The sequence below is a fragment of the Larus michahellis genome, chromosome 11 (assembly GCF_964199755.1).
Source record: "Larus michahellis chromosome 11, bLarMic1.1, whole genome shotgun sequence".
NCBI lineage: Eukaryota > Metazoa > Chordata > Aves > Charadriiformes > Laridae > Larus > Larus michahellis.
The window spans coordinates 6,375,257-6,394,170 of record NC_133906.1 but is presented as its reverse complement, the minus strand read 5'-3'; the positions used below and the strand labels follow the sequence as shown (position 1 = coordinate 6,394,170).

Sequence of the window (18,914 nt, the reverse complement as noted above, 5' to 3'; positions counted from 1 at the left end):
CACTGTATCAGAGCTAATATTAGTGCAGTCTAAATGGAGTCATGGAACTACGGACCAATTTGTGTTTCATTCTTATCACTTGAAACTCAATTTCGAAATGGGACATTTCCTAATTCTGTAGTCTTGATTATTGGAAAGTATTCCAGTAGCCTAATGTAAGTTTTTGATACTGAATATAAAAACATGTCAGATGGCTAAATGACTTAGAGAAAGGCAGATATCTAACATTTTTCACTTCTGCAAAATAGAGGGGAAAGTTTGCTTCTTCAGGCTAGAATTTCTGAGAACTAGTATTAGTTCTGAAAATTTAAGCCAATCCAACTGGAAAACCGAGGATTCCATCAAGATATCTAGATTTCATTGAAGATATTTATAGGGAATGAGATAAATAGTTTTATTTTATGCTTAATTCACTACTTTCAAATAAACGTTTTTCTACCTACATAAATTCAGCTGCAGTTTAGGTTACTACAGGTCTCTTGGGGAGTTGCCTTAATCTTAGGCATTGAGATTTGCGTGGTGTAGAGTCTCTGCTCTGCAGATCTTGTAATGTATAAATATAACCACCAATTCTAAATTGCAAAGAGATAAACCTGATCTGCAAGCTGCTCTTAGGGAATTGTATTTCTTTTTCTTGTGCTCTTTTTTGCATTTTATTATTTTAGTGTGTGACCGTCCTATTACACTACTTTAAAAAACAAAACAAAACAACCAAAAAATGCCCAAAAAAACGTGGCTGAAAGTTGACCTGAAGCTTAAAATTAAACAGTTAAAAAAATAATAAAGCAACAAGCGTTCATGCAGGCTGCTTTGTTCTTGACAATATTTTCATGAGAACGAAGTATGGGACTTACAGCCAAAGTAAATAAATATCTTGTTTATTTATTTGGAAAAATACCCTATGCATACATTCAAGCAAGGAAATTTGTAAGTTTGTATGTATATCAGATCTTGACTGAAACTTACTTTTCAATCAAAATTGTGGAGTTGGACAGTCTTGTTAAATTGCTGAAGCTTGATTTATGTTGCTTCTCTTCTCAGCTGTTAACTCTTGGTGTGCTTGCTCGGTCTGGAGTTGTCATTCCTTTAGCTTGCCTCAAGCAATGGGAATGAAACAGGGGAGAGCTGAGTGATCAAAGTGGAAAGTCTTTGTTCTTATGGTAGCTGAAAAAAACAGTCAATCTCTAATGGTGTTAGAATTGAAACCAGTTTAGTGGTTTATTCACAGATTCTCAGTTTGTTTGTTTTTTAATCTAATTGCATATGATTAAACAAGTACTTGTTTTCTTTTTCTCGTTTAAATTCTAGCTGCTTGTATAAGCACAAAGCTCTTGTCTGTAGAAAGTTGGCTGTATGGTTCAGGGAGCAGGTTTTCTAGACTGAAGTCAGTCTGCATTACTAAGAAAGGAGGTGTTCATGCTGCCTAATGCACTACGTTCAGATACAGTCTTCTCTGTCACCTGTTACTCTGTGTTACTGCAAAGACAGAACTAGAGTTGTCTGGAGTCCTTCAACAATTTCTGTCTTGCGGTCGTGCTGTAAGAGATGTCACTTATGAAATACTCAAACATACAGTTTTTAATCCTGGTCTTTTTTGGGTAGGAGACTCTGTTTTGGGGAGTATGAGGTGTATAGGTTTTATAAGAAGCTCTTTAATTCTGAGGTACCTGGTGTTCTCTTGTCAGTACCTGAGGACCCACCTTACCTGGCCTTGGCCTGAGCTCAGGGATCTGGCGCCTCTGGGGCTTGGTAGTCACAGTCTCAACCGCTCTGTGCAGAATTGCTCTCATAGAGTCACATATGCATGCCACTGAAAATGGCGTCAAGAAAGAAATTTCTTTTCTTTTATGTCTTGCTTTTTGTTTTTTATTTTAATAATTCATAAAAGATTTCATGCAAGTTAGAAATTACTGAGGTAATTTGGACGACTGAGTAAATTGGTAGTGGTATATGAATTGTTTTACCTGGAGGTCATTGTGTGTCTCAGTATTGACCTAAATTTACAATTTGATGGCTCTTAATGTATATGAAAAGCTTTGTCAGATACCATTCCAATTCTGATTCCTAGTAAATTAGGTTAAAACTGTTCATAGTGTATTGATTTCAGTTCAGGATAATAAAGCATTTATAGTGTTTATTTCCAGTTTCCTTCCTGCTCTGAGAGTTACAGAGATCGGAGACTGTTTCTCCCCCTGCCTGTAAGGCAGAAAAACCTACTGAAGCTAAGGGAGGCTTTAAATAGCAGGGTTGCTCCATGAATTTGCTCTTTTCTGCCTCAGTAACTTTATGTATTAAATTTTGGGACTGCAATGCTTTCCTTTGTGAAGAGGAGAAATGCTTTAATGGGTGGAGGGTTAGTTAATTCATTTGTGAAAGATGTAGTAGGATGTTACTTACTGTAGTCTTTGTCCAAGGGGTTGAGGTGCATGTGTGACTACCATTAAGCCAGAAGTGGTGTCTGGGTGATCAAATTTCATGAACATAGAAATATATTGCTTGAAATTAGGGACCAGTCAATGACGGTGGCAACTCATCTCAGAGATAACTGCAAAAAAAGCAAGTTACAAAGGATGGTTAATTAGGATACTTTATTGACCCTGCACATCTCAAGAACTACCAACACTAGTTCACGTACTGTATCGAGGTATTCCTTCCTTCACAATTTCTGCTGGCAGAAATGGTCCCTAATCCTCCACAGATGGTCTGCAGCTCTTTGAAGCACTTGTAGGAAAGTGAAGATGCTGGGGAAAAGGTTGAGTATTTAGTTAGTTTGTTTGCTTTTTACACTAAGAAATCACAACTCTTTGATGCAGTTACCATAGGTGACGCTCTCTCTAGAGATCAGTTCCAATTCTTTTGGGTTTCCTCAAGAATAAGACTGTGTGGTGTGTAAAACCTGTAAAATAAAATAAACAAAAAAACCACAGAAAATTTAAAATGGTTTTCTGGCCTACTCAGAGGACAACAGTTCTTCCTCTGACAATAACTAAAAAATAACTCTGGTAGCAATGGATAGACTCCTTCCTGGTTCACCAGGACACCTGTGATGGTCCTGGGGGACCAAACCTTTCCTATACTAATCCCAGGGATGCGGTTATATAGCTGTTCCGTCTGTATATCCAGGCCTAGTAGCTTGTGTTCTCCATGCACAGAGAATTGCCTCTGCTTTGAATTAAATACAGCAGAGAGGAATTGTTAGCCCCCCACCATCCCAGTATATTGACTAAAAATAACAAGCCTTTGGCAGTTTGGCAGGTGGGATTATACAGAAAGATAAAACACCATTGACTTCTCTGGAGTCATGGGTTCATACCTACTATCTGTGCCATATTCTGCAGTGGAAATAGAAATGGGAGGACTTGGTACGTAAATCGCTATAACAACTTCAGCTTTTGATTTTTTTTTTTTCGGTTTTATGGCAATCTGTAGGTTTTCAGATAGAATAATGCACCCTATATCTCAGTATTGCGCACATACACAGATCTAAAGTTGGTCATTTGCTACATATCTGTAGGATAGGCACAGGTGGATGCCATGCTTGCTGGGCCGCCAAACAAAAGACAAAATCCTCAGTGGAAAAAGAATGTGTCTGCGTTGATTTACATGACATGGGGATGTGGCTGTGACTGGTGGCGTGCTGGACTCGGGTGTTAGAGGTTACAATTCCTTCTCATGTGTTGTTTTCTTTACATTTATTGTAGTGTCATTATAGCATATGGCAGAGTTGTTTTCTTTTGGGGTTATTTTCATATTTTTAAGGGACTGTTTGAAAGTCAGCGCTGTCAAATGACATGTTTGGAAATGTATGAGCTTGCGGAGTGTCTTGGGAATTATGATGGAGCTTGTGCTTGTTACTTTTGTTAAACTGTGCTTTTGGTCCCTATGGATTTTCTTCACTCTAGAACTACATTTTGGGCGTTTTCTGTTCCCTCAGGTGATCTGTATTGTGAAAGTGAAGAAGCAACAAAGCCCATTCTGCTTTCTCTGGCACACCATTTCTGCGTGACTTGCTTTTGTTCTGTCACCAGCATGACTGTGTAGCAAGGACCCCACTGCAGTGATGTTTGCTGGCCCTCTGCAATCTGCTGTATGTGTGCAGATGTAATGTAGCCACTGCCTTATTGTGCTATTGAAGCTTTAAACTCAGCTTTAAACCTGCAAGCTTAGATGAATGTTCTAATTGAAAAGGCGCTGATTTTTAAGGCTGTAAGCTCAGCTCATTTCCGATCAGAACTTCCTGTGCTTCGGTTTGTGCCTATGGTTTCTCCCTCGCCTTTGGTTCCCCTCCCTGGCTCCCTCTTCCAGGGGAGGCCCATTATTAGCCATTGCTTAGCCATCTTTTTGTCAGGTAAAACAAGCCCAGTTCCTTCATTTCTCCACGCAGATCACATGCTCCAGTCTCTTGAGACTCTGGCAGCCTTCCCTGGACTTGATCCAGTTCATGAACATCTTTCTTGTTTTGTGGGGGGAACAGAACTCGATGCAATACTGTTGCCATCTGTAAAGTACTGCTAAAAATAATAATATTAAGAAATCGTTTACCTAGGTAGATAATACAGGTTGGCAAAAAAAGAGAGCGTTCAAAGGCCTATGTTTAACTATGTTTAACAAGTTGGTTATGACTGTAGAGAATTCTAGTTTTATAACGTAATTTTTGTTAAACTGCATTCTTTATTTTTCTTCTCAGTACATAACATCTAATCCTTAGTAGGAGAATCAACTAAGTTTTGTTTTGAAAAACAAAGCTATAAATTTTATCAATTCCAATATCTTTAGAGAATAAGTAATTTCAATAGCTATTTTAAAGTCTTTTCAATTCCATGTACTGTGGATGCAGAACAGGATGTCCGTATAGCTGTACAGATACAATAAATACTTAGTTTAAACGAAGTATCTTCATTGATGTAATAAATTTTATTTTGCAAGAGTCAGTGGTACAGCTCAATATGGTAGGTGAAATAACATTTGGTTTAAATTTATTTTAAATCTTTCTTGCCAGGTTCCCTTAGGTTTAATCTTTATCCTTGTCACAAGATGCTGATCCTTTTGCCTGGAAAGTTAGACCGTGGCAGTTGAAGAATGTAGGCATCTCTGTTCTGGATACACGGCAATCTAGGCACCAGATGGCAAAATTGTGGGGGCTGGCTTTAATGCAGTGAGCTTAGTCTTGAGAAGAAATTAGACATTGCAGCTTTGTTATTGTTCTGTGAAATGGCAATGGAAAGAAAGGACAAAACGAATTTTATAAAGATTTCTTGCGGTTTTGAGAGTGTTTTTTAACTAGTTACTTCCTTGTGACTGTCCTTGCATTCTAAAACTTGCATGGGGAGTAGGAGATGCTTGGTTGCATTTCTCATGCAGTAGCTTATCTGAGAATATCCCTGTGTGAGCTCCCGTGTTCTGTGCTGGTACAGCTTAAGACCTTGCTGTCTCCAGGTGCCTTGAGGCACCTCCTGGTAGGTGTTGGATGAAGATCAAATACCGGATTGAGAATTGTGGCAGCTGAGGAGCCAGGATGGGCTTGCTTCTGACAACTCAGCCACGTGAGCAGTGACTGCTGACAAAATGACACAGAGGAAACCTCTTATCCACCAGCAAATGCCAAGCTTTCTTTGGAGACACCCACAGATAGACTATAGTAGGCAAAATGATGGTCCCATCCAAGACGTCTGCGGAAGGAAGTTGCAGTGTGAGAGTATACATTGGATTACATGTAGTGTCTTAGATGACTAGGTAGCTAACATGTCTTGAAGCATATGGCCTTTTCTCTGGAGTGATTTTTCCTTCAGAGCAATGTGGCCTTTTTCTTCATGATTTGGAGATGGAACAGGGGATGTAGTAATGTCTGCACAGTGATTGTGCAATAGTATGAGGTATTTGCTGCTCCATGTGGCCTTGGACCAGTTGATTTCCTAGAAGGGTATTTTTCTTGACTTCAGTTACTAAAAAGATTTCCATTAATCAAGATAACCCTTTGTGTTGTCTTCTGCTATGGTAATATGCAAGCAAACCTTGCACTGCAGGTTTGGGTGGGCCAGCTTTCAGGGTGACAGGACCTCAATTCGGTCCCTACCAACCCCTTGCTGTGTGGACGCTGGAAGTTCACTTCAGACATGTTAAGTTACAGCTGGTCATGTTGTATAGTAATTGTATTCATTTTATCCATTGCTTTGAGGTTTAATTAATTTTTATAAAGCAATTCATTCTCCTTGATTGAAAGACGGAACAACACTTGAGGTGTAGTTGTTAGCTGAGAAACTTATAGCGCAGCATTCTTACTTCATTACGCAAAGTTTCATCGCTGTGTGAGGTGATCTAGAATTTAAAATGTTTCAGAAAATACTTTTATGGAAGCTGTTGAGATATGTCATCTCTTTCCTGTGCCTTAACATGGTGTTCTGTTGTCTTCCGTTCATGTTTCTTTTTTCCCTTTTTCTTAGCTTACCTTGAACCTTTAAAACAAAGGATCACTTTAGGAAGTTGTTATTTCTGATAAAATCTTATGTTTACAAAAGCAGAGAACTCCCAAGGACTAGGGTTAATAATTTACACAAACAAAAGTACTCAGTTTTTTCCTTTTTTTTTTTTTTTTTCTTCCCCCCCTTCACCCTCCCATCCATCCCAGGGAAGTATCAGAGCTTAGTATCAGTGGGTTATTTACTTGTGTAATTGGGAATAGCTGTCTTTATTGAAATTCTACTAAATACTATTAGGCATTTTAAAAATCATTGCATTTTAGTATCATGGTAAGTTTGTACAATCTTAAAAATGGTCTCTAGTAAAGCCGCCTTCCAAGAATATTTTCATAGGTTGACCCTGCTAGCAGGGAGAAAGCATATTAAAGCATCTTGTTAATGAGCATGTGAAAATTGCTAGTATCATTTTGAGGTAGGAGAGGTTTCATGGAAGCTTTAAAGAAGGAAGGGGAATGTTTCTTGGACAGAATGAGAGGGACTGAGGTAAATTTAGAGTCAAAAGCAGGTGGTGTTCTCAACTGAAATGATAAGTAAAGTACCTAAACTCATAACTGTTTGCATGATTACTACATTTGATGAGTTCTGAGAATAGTCTTGTTGAGGTTTGAAAATTGCTGAGAAACCTCTTCAGCAACATGATCTTCTTAGAGTAGCATCCTCTGATGAAATGTACACATGAGCTTTGCTTGATCTCGCATTCTGGAAAACTTCACCCTTAACAGTGTATTCATCTATTAAGAGTAAACAAGAAATGAAAGGTATGTTCCTGCTGGTTTTCTTTTGGCTGATCTTTTCCCCAATGGTACAGCTTCTGCTATTGCCAGCAGGAATGAAGGGGCCCAAGAGGTCTGGAATTACAGAATGTTTTAACATAAGGAAGTGGAGAAGAATTAGGAAGGAACTGTCTTAAAATTCTTGGCATTGGACCTGCTTGGATGCAAGAAAAGTACAAGCCCTTTTATGTCAGTTACATTTCTCTAACTTTATAGCACAGTCATATGTTTAAAATCAAAACTCTTGAGTCTCATTTGAAAGCATGGTGCCCAGGAGTTCTCAGAGACAGCTGATGGATTAGCCTGGGTGTGAAGGAAAAGGCTTGTGGAAATGAACAGCATAACGGAAACTATGGGGATAAATAAGGTTTTTGAGAAAACAGAAAGACAGAGGAGCCTGGCAAGAGGACAGAACACTGGAAAATGCTGGTAGAAAATTAAATGAACTAATGACTAAGTGTTGGTGAAAGCAAGAGAGAGGTGGAATGGCTGGAGCATAACTTGTGCTCCAACCAGCTTGGTGTCTTGGCTCCATTGCTAATAAGGTTAAAAATCCCATTAACTTAATTAACGTCAGTATTCTACTCTAAGACTAGAAGGAAAAAAGAACATCACCAATGGACAATTAAGTAAAGCAAGTTGTCAATCATTGCGTGGGCATTTAGATCTATCTTACTTCTATAAGTGTTGATCAGTTTGATCAAAGACTTAATGAAAAATTATTTAGACAATTATTTCCTGATTCAAAAGTATTCTCTAGTGATAGGAAACTATTATACAGAATTGTTAAAGCATGCTTAGCTGCATTGTGTTAATTATGCAGTGATAAATTATTCTACCTTTCTTCATTAACGGCATTTTAGCAGTAGATAATAGTATTGTTTGTTCTTTCTAGGCAGTAGAAGACTAATAAAGTTCTTCAGGCAATTATTTTTAGCAAATGTAGTCTTTTGAAGTGGCCAGTTTGTATCTGATCTTTAAATCCATTTTGTGAACTTGTTCAGCTATACTAATTTTAAGTAATTGTATTAGTTGAGAAGTTGGCTTGTTGTATTGTTCTGTGGTGAATTGATTCTTTTTTTTTTTTATCTGACTGCGTAGAATGATGGAAGTAGATAACAATTGTACTGTGAGCAGGAAACCAGGAACTGGAACTCGGGCTCCTAGTGTGCAGGAAACTTGTTGTATGACCTCAGGTGGGACACTTACTCCTTCGGTGTTAACTTTTTCTGTAGAATAAGAATAATAAAGATTTAGCTGTTGTGGCTGCCCTAAAGCCTAATGAATATTTGTAAATAGCTTTGAGTTGGAAATATATTATCCTGGAGTAAAACCTCTGCTTCTTTTATTTGGGCGGTGTTTGGAATTGGGCGGGGGGGAATTAATACCTCATTCAGAAAAGAAGGAAAAACACTCTCCAAGAGATAAAACTTAAAAACTTTGCTGAGAAACTCCAGGACACAGAAAAATTTTTGTTCTGTCGCTTTCCTTTCTTTACTTCTCCTTCAAACTCTTTTCTTACTGCTTTACCTCTGTGTATCTAGGACAAAAAGTAGATTTCACTTGAGCATCACTTTATAACTTACATGTTGTGCTTAGTACTAATTTGGGCGGGTTATAAGCCCTTCTCTGAAAAATGAGTTAAACTTTTTGCTATTTGCAAATGCCTGTACTTTTTTCATTGCTCATGTCACGTATTTTTACAAAACACGCACATCTTCCTGTGTCTGTATGACGCAATCTCTTTCTAATGGCTGGTGTAACATCTAGGATGGGAATCAACACAATAGTTGCCATACTCTTTCAATGACGAGCTACTGAAATATGTAGGATGCAAGTAATATTTTAGTGAGTTTAAAATAACTTTTCAAGAAAAATCATGGAAATGTACTGTGTGACCTAATCGAGGCACTAAATTAGTTTTGGGTGATGAAGGCTTAAAGGCCGATGTTTTTCTTCCTGCTCTGCTCTGGAACCTATCACATGTGTTTGTCAAGCTTGCTATTTCTCAGGTTGTTCTCAGAAAAGCACACGTTTCATAGCAGATGAAATGAAAGTGAAGAATTGTCTGGTTCGTATGTGTCACACTGCCTCAGTCCTTGAATGCTGCCAGATGCTTAGGTAATAGTGAAATTTCACTGGTACAACTTACGAATGTGTGGTGAACCGCAGCTCATGAAGTTCGTCCACTAGAAGCCACATTTAATAACATTTAGGAATTTGTATCCAAGTTTGTCTAGCTGCTTTTTTCACTGACATAAAGTACCTTTACGAAAGAAACTCCCCATTTTTCCTCAGTGACAACTGCGATTCTGAAGCCTCTCAGTACAGAGAAGAGGATGCGCTTACATCTATCAACCCTCACTGCCCAACCCTCAGTGGAAAATAAGGGGTTAATCCTTTGCAGTCAGTGAATGATGTGAGACTAAGATTGTTAGAAGGCTGTCTCATAGCTCCCAGGCTTTTCATCAGTTCTTGATGGCATGTTATTTTCTTAATGGGATGTTATTTTCATAATAGATTTAAACAGTTCTGGGATTTGTAAGAAGTTTCTGGAGTACCGAAATCTCAGAAGATAGTCTGGAAATAAAAATATGTATATTTAAGTAGATAAAGATACATGTAGAATATAAATATTTGGCACAGTGTTTGATTCTGTTATTGTGTTTACAATGTTGACTGCCCTTAGTCTGAAAATAGTTCCTGTAGCTTTTCTTTACTAAAAGGAAAAAAAAAAAGAAAAAAAAGCTGGTTTTCTCTGCATAAAGCTCAACACAGAATGCCTATAAGCACTGTATGTCTTCTATTACTTAAACTTAACCCATTCATCAAAACCGTTCTGAAATAGCTGTTTCACGTGTCATGCTAAATACATGTAATTTTCAATGCAGTACATAGAGTAGCTATGCTAAAAGGAAAATTCAGTATTTGGAGAGAAAAAAAAGAATATGAAAAATCAGAAGAAAGGCTCATCGATGGAAAATGAGGTTACATTATTTGGACATTCTGTTTGGTGTTACATACTTTGTTTTTTTGGCCCAAATTACAACCAGGATACTTGTCATCAAAATTATTTCATGTAACAAAGTGTACATACTGTAGTAGTATTTATTTAAAAAATTGCATTTTATTTATTGCCTTTTTTAAACAACAGAGGTGATGTAGAAGTGTAGATGTAGTTTTTCACTAATTTTAAAATCAGCAAAAAATACAGTAGTTAAATATCCCTTTTATTTATTCCCTGAAAACTTGTACTGTGCCAAAGCTGAATTATTTAATTTTCTCATTTCAAAAACAGTCTTTGCATAAAATAATGAACAGCATTTGAATCTCTAAATCACAAGCTTATTTCCAATTGTGTTGATGATGAAAAGAAGTACAGGCTTTTAAGAGACCTGTTTTTTAATGAACAGTTTGGTACATAGTGTACTACTTCTTTAAAAAAAAAAAAAAGACCGTTTCTAATATTGTAAGCACTACTGTAATGTTTTGATCTAGTTGTGCTAGGTTATTTAGGGGCACAAAGTAAATGTGAAGTGCTTTGTTTTCTCTTGAACTTCCAAGTGATTACTGCACTCTCTCTGTTGTGAGTGGCAGTTCTAATGGCCGTGTATGCGTTAACAGTAGAAGGGATCATTAGAAAACGCAAGAAGCAAGCACATAACTTAAGTAACATCAGCGTATGAAGCAACTTCAGTTTTAAAGAGTTCTGGCGTAGGCTTTGCTAAGCCATTAAAATTCACTTTGAGTCCTCCCTCCATACCTCCTATTGATTTGACTTTGCTAACACAAAAAGAAGTGGTCAATTTTATTTTTTTTTTTAAAACCCCTAAACAAAAAACTGGTTTTCACTTCTCAGCTCCTCACTTCTCCTGTTGCCTCCCTGCTCTCCCCTTTTCCCCCCGCCTCCCCCAGACATACAGTGGTTTAATGCCCTTGCACTACCCCAGAGTTAGTGCTTGCCCGCTTGTTACCACTGCTGTAGTCGTGTCCAGGTAAATAGTTGCTGCGCATGAACACAAGAAGTCCTACATTGTGTGAACAGTGAGTCCAAAGTTTATTGGACACATGTAAGTTGTGACACGTGTCATATATGTCTGTGCGTCAGCAAATACAGCATGTCCCACTTATTGCTTTGGACTTGCTGTCTGTGGAAGGTCTACAGCAGCTGAGACTGTACCCCTTTGAAACTCGCCCAACCCTTTTGCAAACCATAAGTACCTGATACAGAAAGTTAGATGGGAGTCCTCTTAGTGCTTCATAGATAACTAAAACAATAATAGATGAGAAAAAACAGTTGAAGTCAGTTGTTAGTGGTTGTACTACTGCATAGTATAAGTGGGTCAATATGAGCAATCTTAGTGGAATCCTTTGAACAAAAGAAGTTATTAAATCAATTAGTATTTAGGTCAATTACTCAAAATAAACCATTCATACAGTGCCCTTGAGACAGGCAAGTCAATGAGTATCAGGAATTTTAAACTCAAATTGAATCTCGCCAGGAATACATTACGTAAAGATTGACTGTCTATCAGGGAAGGTGTTTAGCAGTCAATTGCAACAGTATTTCATCTACTCAAGATGAGTATGAGAAAACTGTGAAGCAAGTTTTCTAGGAGTTACAACTTCATTTCATTGTATTTTAAGCGGTGTATGGTGATACCGTTGTAGGATTTTGAGTGGTTTGTTAACAATGCCATGGAACTGCTTTTTGCCTGACTGTTTTGTTCATAGAAATCCCCAAAGCAGAGATGAGGACGAGAGAAGAATCTATGAGAATATCTTGTTGCATTTAGGTGGATGTATTTGGTCTCAGATGCTTGGGGTTTGTCCTCAATTAATAAAAAATCAGAAAAAAATAATCTGAAGTACTGTAATAAATATGAACGTATAATGGAATGAAAGCTCCAATAAAAATGTTTTTCAGAATATCTACAATATTTTTAAGCATCTCTTAAAATTTAGAAAAGTTCAAGAAATTTTTAATAGTACAGTATTACAAAGACCAAGTTATTCACCAAATTATTGTGATGTCTGAGTCTTGTAACAAGATTTTCCTTAAGAAAGGTCAGAGTAAAGCTGTTTGGACATATTTATCATATTTCTACATTTATTTTCCTGTGTTAACCTGTTGGACTTGTCATGGTAACAACAGTGCAGGCGTTGCACCTTGCATTCTGCACAGGACAGTGGGGAATATTTCAGGGCATTATCAACAGTAGGGCATTGTCTTACCATTTCCTTTTGTTTTTGCATTTGCAGGTTAATTGCACAAAACTCTACAAAAGAATGTTTATTGGGGGAACAATTTCAAAAAACCTTGTCTGCCTGAGAAGATGCCTTAATAAGCTAATATCATGGAAATACTCAGTTCTATCTCAGATGTAATAAATCCTTCTTTTAACTATAATAACAAGGAATTAAATGTTCTTTCAGGAAAAATGGAAATCAGGCCAGACAGCTTAAAGTTTAGCAATCATAAAAACAAAAAGCTGTTTGTTTTTCTGAACTGATAGACAATACCTTTATAAGGAATAATAGGCTTTTGTATTGAACAGTAGCATGAAGACATCTAGAGAGTAATTGGCAGTTTTTACTCAATACTGTACTGTGTTCATCTGTTTCTGTGTTTTATAATTGTCATATGTTGATATCTGAATTTGATGAGATGGTATTGAACTGGTATCAGAGAGACAGGCATTGTTAGTCTAAACAATCATATATGTCCGCAAACTTCAAGCAAGTGTTTGTGACACCAGTGTTAACATGCTTTACAGTTAACATGCTGTACAGTTTAATAAATATTACAAGACCAAAGAATTGAGCTGAGTAATTCAGATCTAGAGAAGTCAGTTTAGCTGCTACGCGTTCAGAGAAGCAAGAAACAGGAGCGTATATTGAGTCTTCCTTTCTCTTTAATATAAAATTCTAAAACTCGCCCTCCTAGTTCTAAGTGCTGAATGTCTTCTGATTATGTGTTGGCTTTTCTCTGTGTGTTGTGTTTTTTTGTGGGGTTTTTTTTCCCCTCTCAAATGTACCATCATAGTTAAAAATAAGAGAAAAAGGAGAAAAAAGTAAGCATGTTTACACGTTTTACTGCTCACAGATTGCCAAGTACCTGTGGGTGGCTTAAAGCAGCTGTTTCTCCTCGTTACCTAACTTTCTTCTTTAAAATACAGAAAGAAAAAAAAAAAAAAACAGACAAGAAGTCTAAATGTCAGAGTCTAAATGAAGCCAAGAAACCTTTTCTTAAGTTCAGTAGCTCCTCTGGCCAAGTACACGTATTCTCTCTAAGGGACATAAACTGTTCCAGGCAAAAAGCCATGATGTAGCCAATAGTTATGCCAGTGTTAGGACTTCTAGTCCTGTGGGTGCAAACTATTACAACAATGAAAGACATGACTGCCATCAGGTTTTTTTTGTTGTCTTTCCCTGGGGTTTGTTACCTTGGGGCAGAAGGAATTGTCCTGCTGAAGGGCTTTGGTAGTTTAAGTGAAGACTCTGGCCTGGGACTGGGTGTAGGTGGCGTGCAGGACCTGGTCCTGTTCTGCTGGGTGGGCTCTCCAGTAGGCACCTCAACTGAAAGGGGACAATGGGAAAGAAAATGTCTTCGACTATTCCAGCTAAATTTGCCAAGGCCGTTTCTTCACCTCCTTAGCCGTGTATAGAAAAGCAGAGGTTTTGTTCCAATTTTTGCTTGTTAGCAAATCTGGGTATTTTTTGTGGGGGAAGATTTCATTTACAGCAAAAAGTTTTGACATGAGGATTTCTCAGCACTAGTACGGACCTGGGCATAGGCTGCCATGAGAGAAAGGCATAGCTACAAATACCAACTCAAAATAATTAGTACCCCAGTGGTCAGGGTGCTCATGCTTTGTGCACTTCTTGCTTTCTATGGTATCTTTCATTTTGCAGTTTATGCATGCTAACTAGGCATATGTTAAAGTATATATGCCACAGTAAGGGTGTCCTAATTAAGTAGACTGTAAGAATCTATCTCTTTCGGGTCCAATGAGCAAGAAGATATTTACACAATTTTTAAGAGCTCCAACTGCTGAGATGGATAAACCAGTCATCTTGAGGGACTGTGAAGAGCATCTAGTCATGTTCTGTGGGGCACAAGAGCAGCCAATTCCCACAGCGTGCTCAAAGAATAATAAAAAGGCAGTAGTGTCGAGGCTGGAAAGGACCTCTGGAGATACCTCGTCCAACCTTTTGTTGAGAACAGGGCCTTGGATTATGTTATCTAGGGGCAATAAAATCAGTTGCTGCTGCTTGCGAACACATTGTTACAGGATAATGTACACCTTTGTAATGCATTAATGCTGAAGAGGAATAATCTCCTCTGTGCAACTCTCCTGCATGCTTCATTCTTAATTGCAAGCCCTCCTGCAGGAAGAATGGAGATAATTAAAGCTGGTTGGATTCTGCTTTTCTTTATACTATTGCATAATGGGAACAAATATTATTCTGTCGGTTCCGTGTTGTTATCAGTGCTCATTCAAAATCAAAAGATTAACAGTGTTTTTGTTTTATCATTATTTTTTAAACTCTTCAATGAGATGATAATTTAGATAGAATGCAATTCTCTTACAGCATTTGATTTTCTTCCCCCCCGCCCATTCAGGTCAATTATTTCAATTTCTAAGGATGGATCATGTGGCTTTTCTCTTTCTTCTCGATCTGTGCGACATTCTTCTTCAAGGATAAGTCAGGAGAAGTAGAATAAACCAAAATGTAGTAGCAATATCGCTCACTCTTTTGTTATCTTTTCCTGTTTTTAGGTGACAGTGACTGACCCCAAATAGAAGAGTGGCTTTTCTGAAGACGTCCTCCCTGACTCAGAACAATGGATATAAAAGATAGAAGACACCGTTCTCTGACGAGGGGCCGGTGTGGAAAGGAATGTCGCTATACAAGCTCTTCACTGGACAGCGAAGACTGCAGAGTGCCAACTCAGAAGTCTTACAGCTCCAGTGAGACACTGAAGGCGTATGATCATGACACCAGGATGCACTATGGAAATCGAGTTTCTGACCTGGTTCACAGGGAGTCAGATGAGTTTCCAAGACAAGGTATGTTTAAAGTCAGAACTTGTTTATTTTGCAGCAATCCTTGGTAGACAATCTCTTCTGCTTGTTAAAGTATACCAAGAGTTATAAGGAGTTGTGACGAAAGAACAAGAATGAAAGAGAATGGATGCCATTTTACCATCACTTCAACTGTTTTGTCTTAAATTAGGAGGTTCTTTCTCTTCTCAGGTTTCTGATGCTGTTGGAGTTCACTATTTGTAAATGAGGCAAACCAAGATCCACCATTCAAAATGTTGGATAAACAGAAACGCTAGTGCCCCTTAACCAGATGTTGTATTTGTCACGAATCTCAGGGCTGGCAAATACGCAAACGTTGTATTCCACTTCCTAGGTTCATTTTAGAAATAATAATGGCATTTTCACCTAAACTTGTTATTCTCTAACAGAGTACCTGTATTGAAAAGATAACTAAAACACTGTTATGGTAAGACCCCATATGGCCAATGTAGATTCATTATTAACCAGGTACCTCAGAATTCCCTTCCTGTTCTTAACTGCTGTGTAATTGAAATGTTGGAACGGGAATGCTTTTTCCTCTGACTTCATTTTGTCACTGCTTACCCTTCACCTCATAAAAACTGGGAGGAGAAAACCCATCTAATTACTTTTATAATAGGCCATAATATGTTATCACAGCATTGAGATCCTAGAACTAATATTTGAAATAACCTACCTGTGTGAACTTGTAAGCAAGGTGAAGTAAACTCTTCTTTTATAAAATGTTCCTCACTTTAAATACCTGTTATGTCCAGTGACTTATCAATCTGAATGTTTTTAGTTGCCTTTGCACTGTACACACACATAGTTTTACTCTCATTCAGTTATTTACTTATCTCAGTAAATCATAAGTCTGTGTGCTGAAACCATTCGTGAACATTGCTTCATAGCGACGGTGTCTAATCAGCTGTTTAACTTAACCAAATAGCCTGATTAAATTGCCACTCAGTCAACAATTAGATACGGTTTTTAAAATAAATAACATGGTTTAGTTTCAGTTGAAGTATCAGATATGGTTTATATCAAGCAAGGTATAGGCGTAAATGTATAGCCCTTTATGGCCCTCTCAAGGGAAGGCAAATTACCTAGTACATCTTTAATTGCCTAAACTGTACTATTTTATGTTTCTGCTTGTTAGTGACGTATGATGGTTCTCTCCTACACATTTCTAATATTGTGACTCAAGCAATTCTAAGTTATCACGCCTTTCTGTGGAGATCATTCAATGAAAGGTCACTTTTTTTATACTTGATATCATGTCATGCAACTTATTTGAAGCATTCTGCCAGCAGTCAGTGTCTGTCTTCACCTTTAAATCAAAATATCTATTAATTAGCATCACTAATTAAACCCTTGTCTAATCCCTTGTTTCTCTCGCATTTGTGTACATACATTTGGAAGTGTTTGCAGTGTGCTTGGTCTGTCAAACACCCCATTCTGTTTTCTGAGGTAATCTCTGTTCTTGTAGGGCCTTTCTTTGCTTATAGGTATTTACCCAGCGATAACGCATCAAACTGGGGCTAGATCATAGGAGCCATTTTCACTGTGGTTTGTTCAGCCTTTGTGTACAGGAGTCATCTAAATATTACTTTTCCCTATCTGGGTGATTGATGCTTCAGCTCAAGTGCCTCATTTTAGTTTCCAGGTCATTATTTGGCATTTCATGAGGGTGTTCTATTTCTCTTGATTACTGATTTGACAACTGTTCATCCTCCTCCTGCTCTTAATGTGTTCTTATCTGCCCTCTTTATGAAGGGGAGTGCAAATTGTTGGTAACCGAATTGAAATGCTCATTTTTATTTTTTTTTTCCCCATGCTAGTGTTGTTATATCTAGATGAATAAAGTTTATTTTAGAGAGAGAAAGTAAGGTTTTGGGGTTTTTTTTTTGTTAAATAATATGAACATTAACTCCTTATTTTGCTGCTTTTGTTAAGTTTAAAAAGAAAATTTCTTTAGAAAATAAGTCTGGCTGATGATTCTCCGTATTTGGAAGCTCAGTGTCTTTCTGATTGTACAGTTCCTCTACTGACATGAAGTCTGAGATAATGGGACAAGTAGATGTAGTTTTAGATTTCTACACATTCTTACTTTCTACATGAATGCTATATGGATAAAAGTGTCGTTCAAATGGTAGGAAATACCGTTCATTACATCTTACGCATGCGTTTCCCAGCTGCAGACATCTAGGAATTTATACATGTAAATTTATTCTAAATTTGAGTGGGTGTTTTGATGGGATTAAATTCTGTAGGAAATAAACATGCTTAAAATAAATAGTCTTTAGAGAATTTTTTATTCTTCTATTATAAAAAAGCTTGACTTTTTTTTAAGCAATTGTAGATATTTTCCTCAATATTTTGTCTCTTCTGTTAGTAAAGCTATATGTAATTGACTTACTGAAAAGTATCTGGTTTAACCATGGCACTGGAACTGCTCCAAGCAGTTGTTTTTAGCTGCTGCCTGATCGTACGTTACTCAGTTTCGAAAATCTGTTAAGCATAAGATCAAGTTGTACTACTTCCATTTTTGTTTATGACGGTTCAACAGTGAAATGCTAATAACAAAAACTCTATTCAGAGCTCAGAAGTCTGAAACAGATCTTCTTGATTTGCTTTAGTATCTTATTGTCCTCCTGTTCTAACTTGTTTGTCTCATTCTTCATGAAAAAGCGGATCTCCGGAGTATAAATACCTCTTTAGGCTAGTGTGAATGAAGCATTTGGTTGGAAAATTGAACGTTGATGGAAGTTTAGCTCTGAGAATACAACTTAAAAACTTTGTCACTGTTTGCATGTTTTGAAATAAGCTTTTTGTGCTAATCGTTGACAAATGTGCTTACCAAAGGAAGTTGTTCTTTGTCGTAGATGCTACTTGCTGGTGTGATGTTTGGAAGTTTTGGTATAAAGGCATGAAGGATGATATGGCTGTATATTGCCTTAAGCACCTTAGTCTAGCATTACTTCTACTGTGCTTTTCCTTAGATGTTTACACGTAATTTTTCTAAGTAATAAAATTCCCCCTTTAAAGTCTGTTTTTACTGTATCAGTGATAATATTTGTACAAAGTAAGAATAGGTTTAGTATTTTTGTGTCAAGCTTGTTTTCCAGTCACCTTTCCAGCAGGCGTTCAGATCCTTGGCTAAAAATGGCAGGTCCAAAGCATGCTTGAGCTATTAATTTGTCTCAGATTTTCCCTAATATAGATAGAAACATATTTGTAATTCAATACCTGCACTGGATATTCATTATTCAGTCAATCTGAAAAATACAGTCCTTCAGTGGATCTGAGGGATCAAATATTACAAGTTTTATTTAAAGTTGAGGAGTCCTTTTTGAATACTGTATTTTAAGATGAATAGAAACTTTTCTACTTTCTGCTAGGATATATGAAAAGCTTGACAATAGTTCTGACACCTCTGAATATTTGGAATATTTTACAATCTTTTGGTAATACGTGAATTTCTCTATATGCCATGTATTTTTCCACCAAAGAGAACCAATATCAAACACTAACCTTTTTTTTTTTTTAAAAAAGAAAATACCTTCTTTCTGACTTCATCTGCTGACACAGCATGG

The 18,914-nt window shown here is 37.3% G+C and overlaps 1 protein-coding gene across 3 annotated transcripts in view; it reads left to right on the top strand.

Annotated features, from left to right (window-relative positions):
* The window catches only part of TENM2 (teneurin transmembrane protein 2), a 1,449,326-nt gene that overhangs the window by 916,148 nt on the left and 514,264 nt on the right, over positions 1–18,914 (top strand). For all 3 annotated transcript variants that reach the window (XM_074604292.1, XM_074604293.1, XM_074604291.1), the window contains one exon: positions 15,034–15,324. In XM_074604292.1, the coding sequence (XP_074460393.1) occupies positions 15,099–15,324 (226 nt within the window). In that variant the 5' untranslated portion in view covers positions 15,034–15,098. The remainder of the gene's footprint in view (positions 1–15,033; positions 15,325–18,914) is intronic.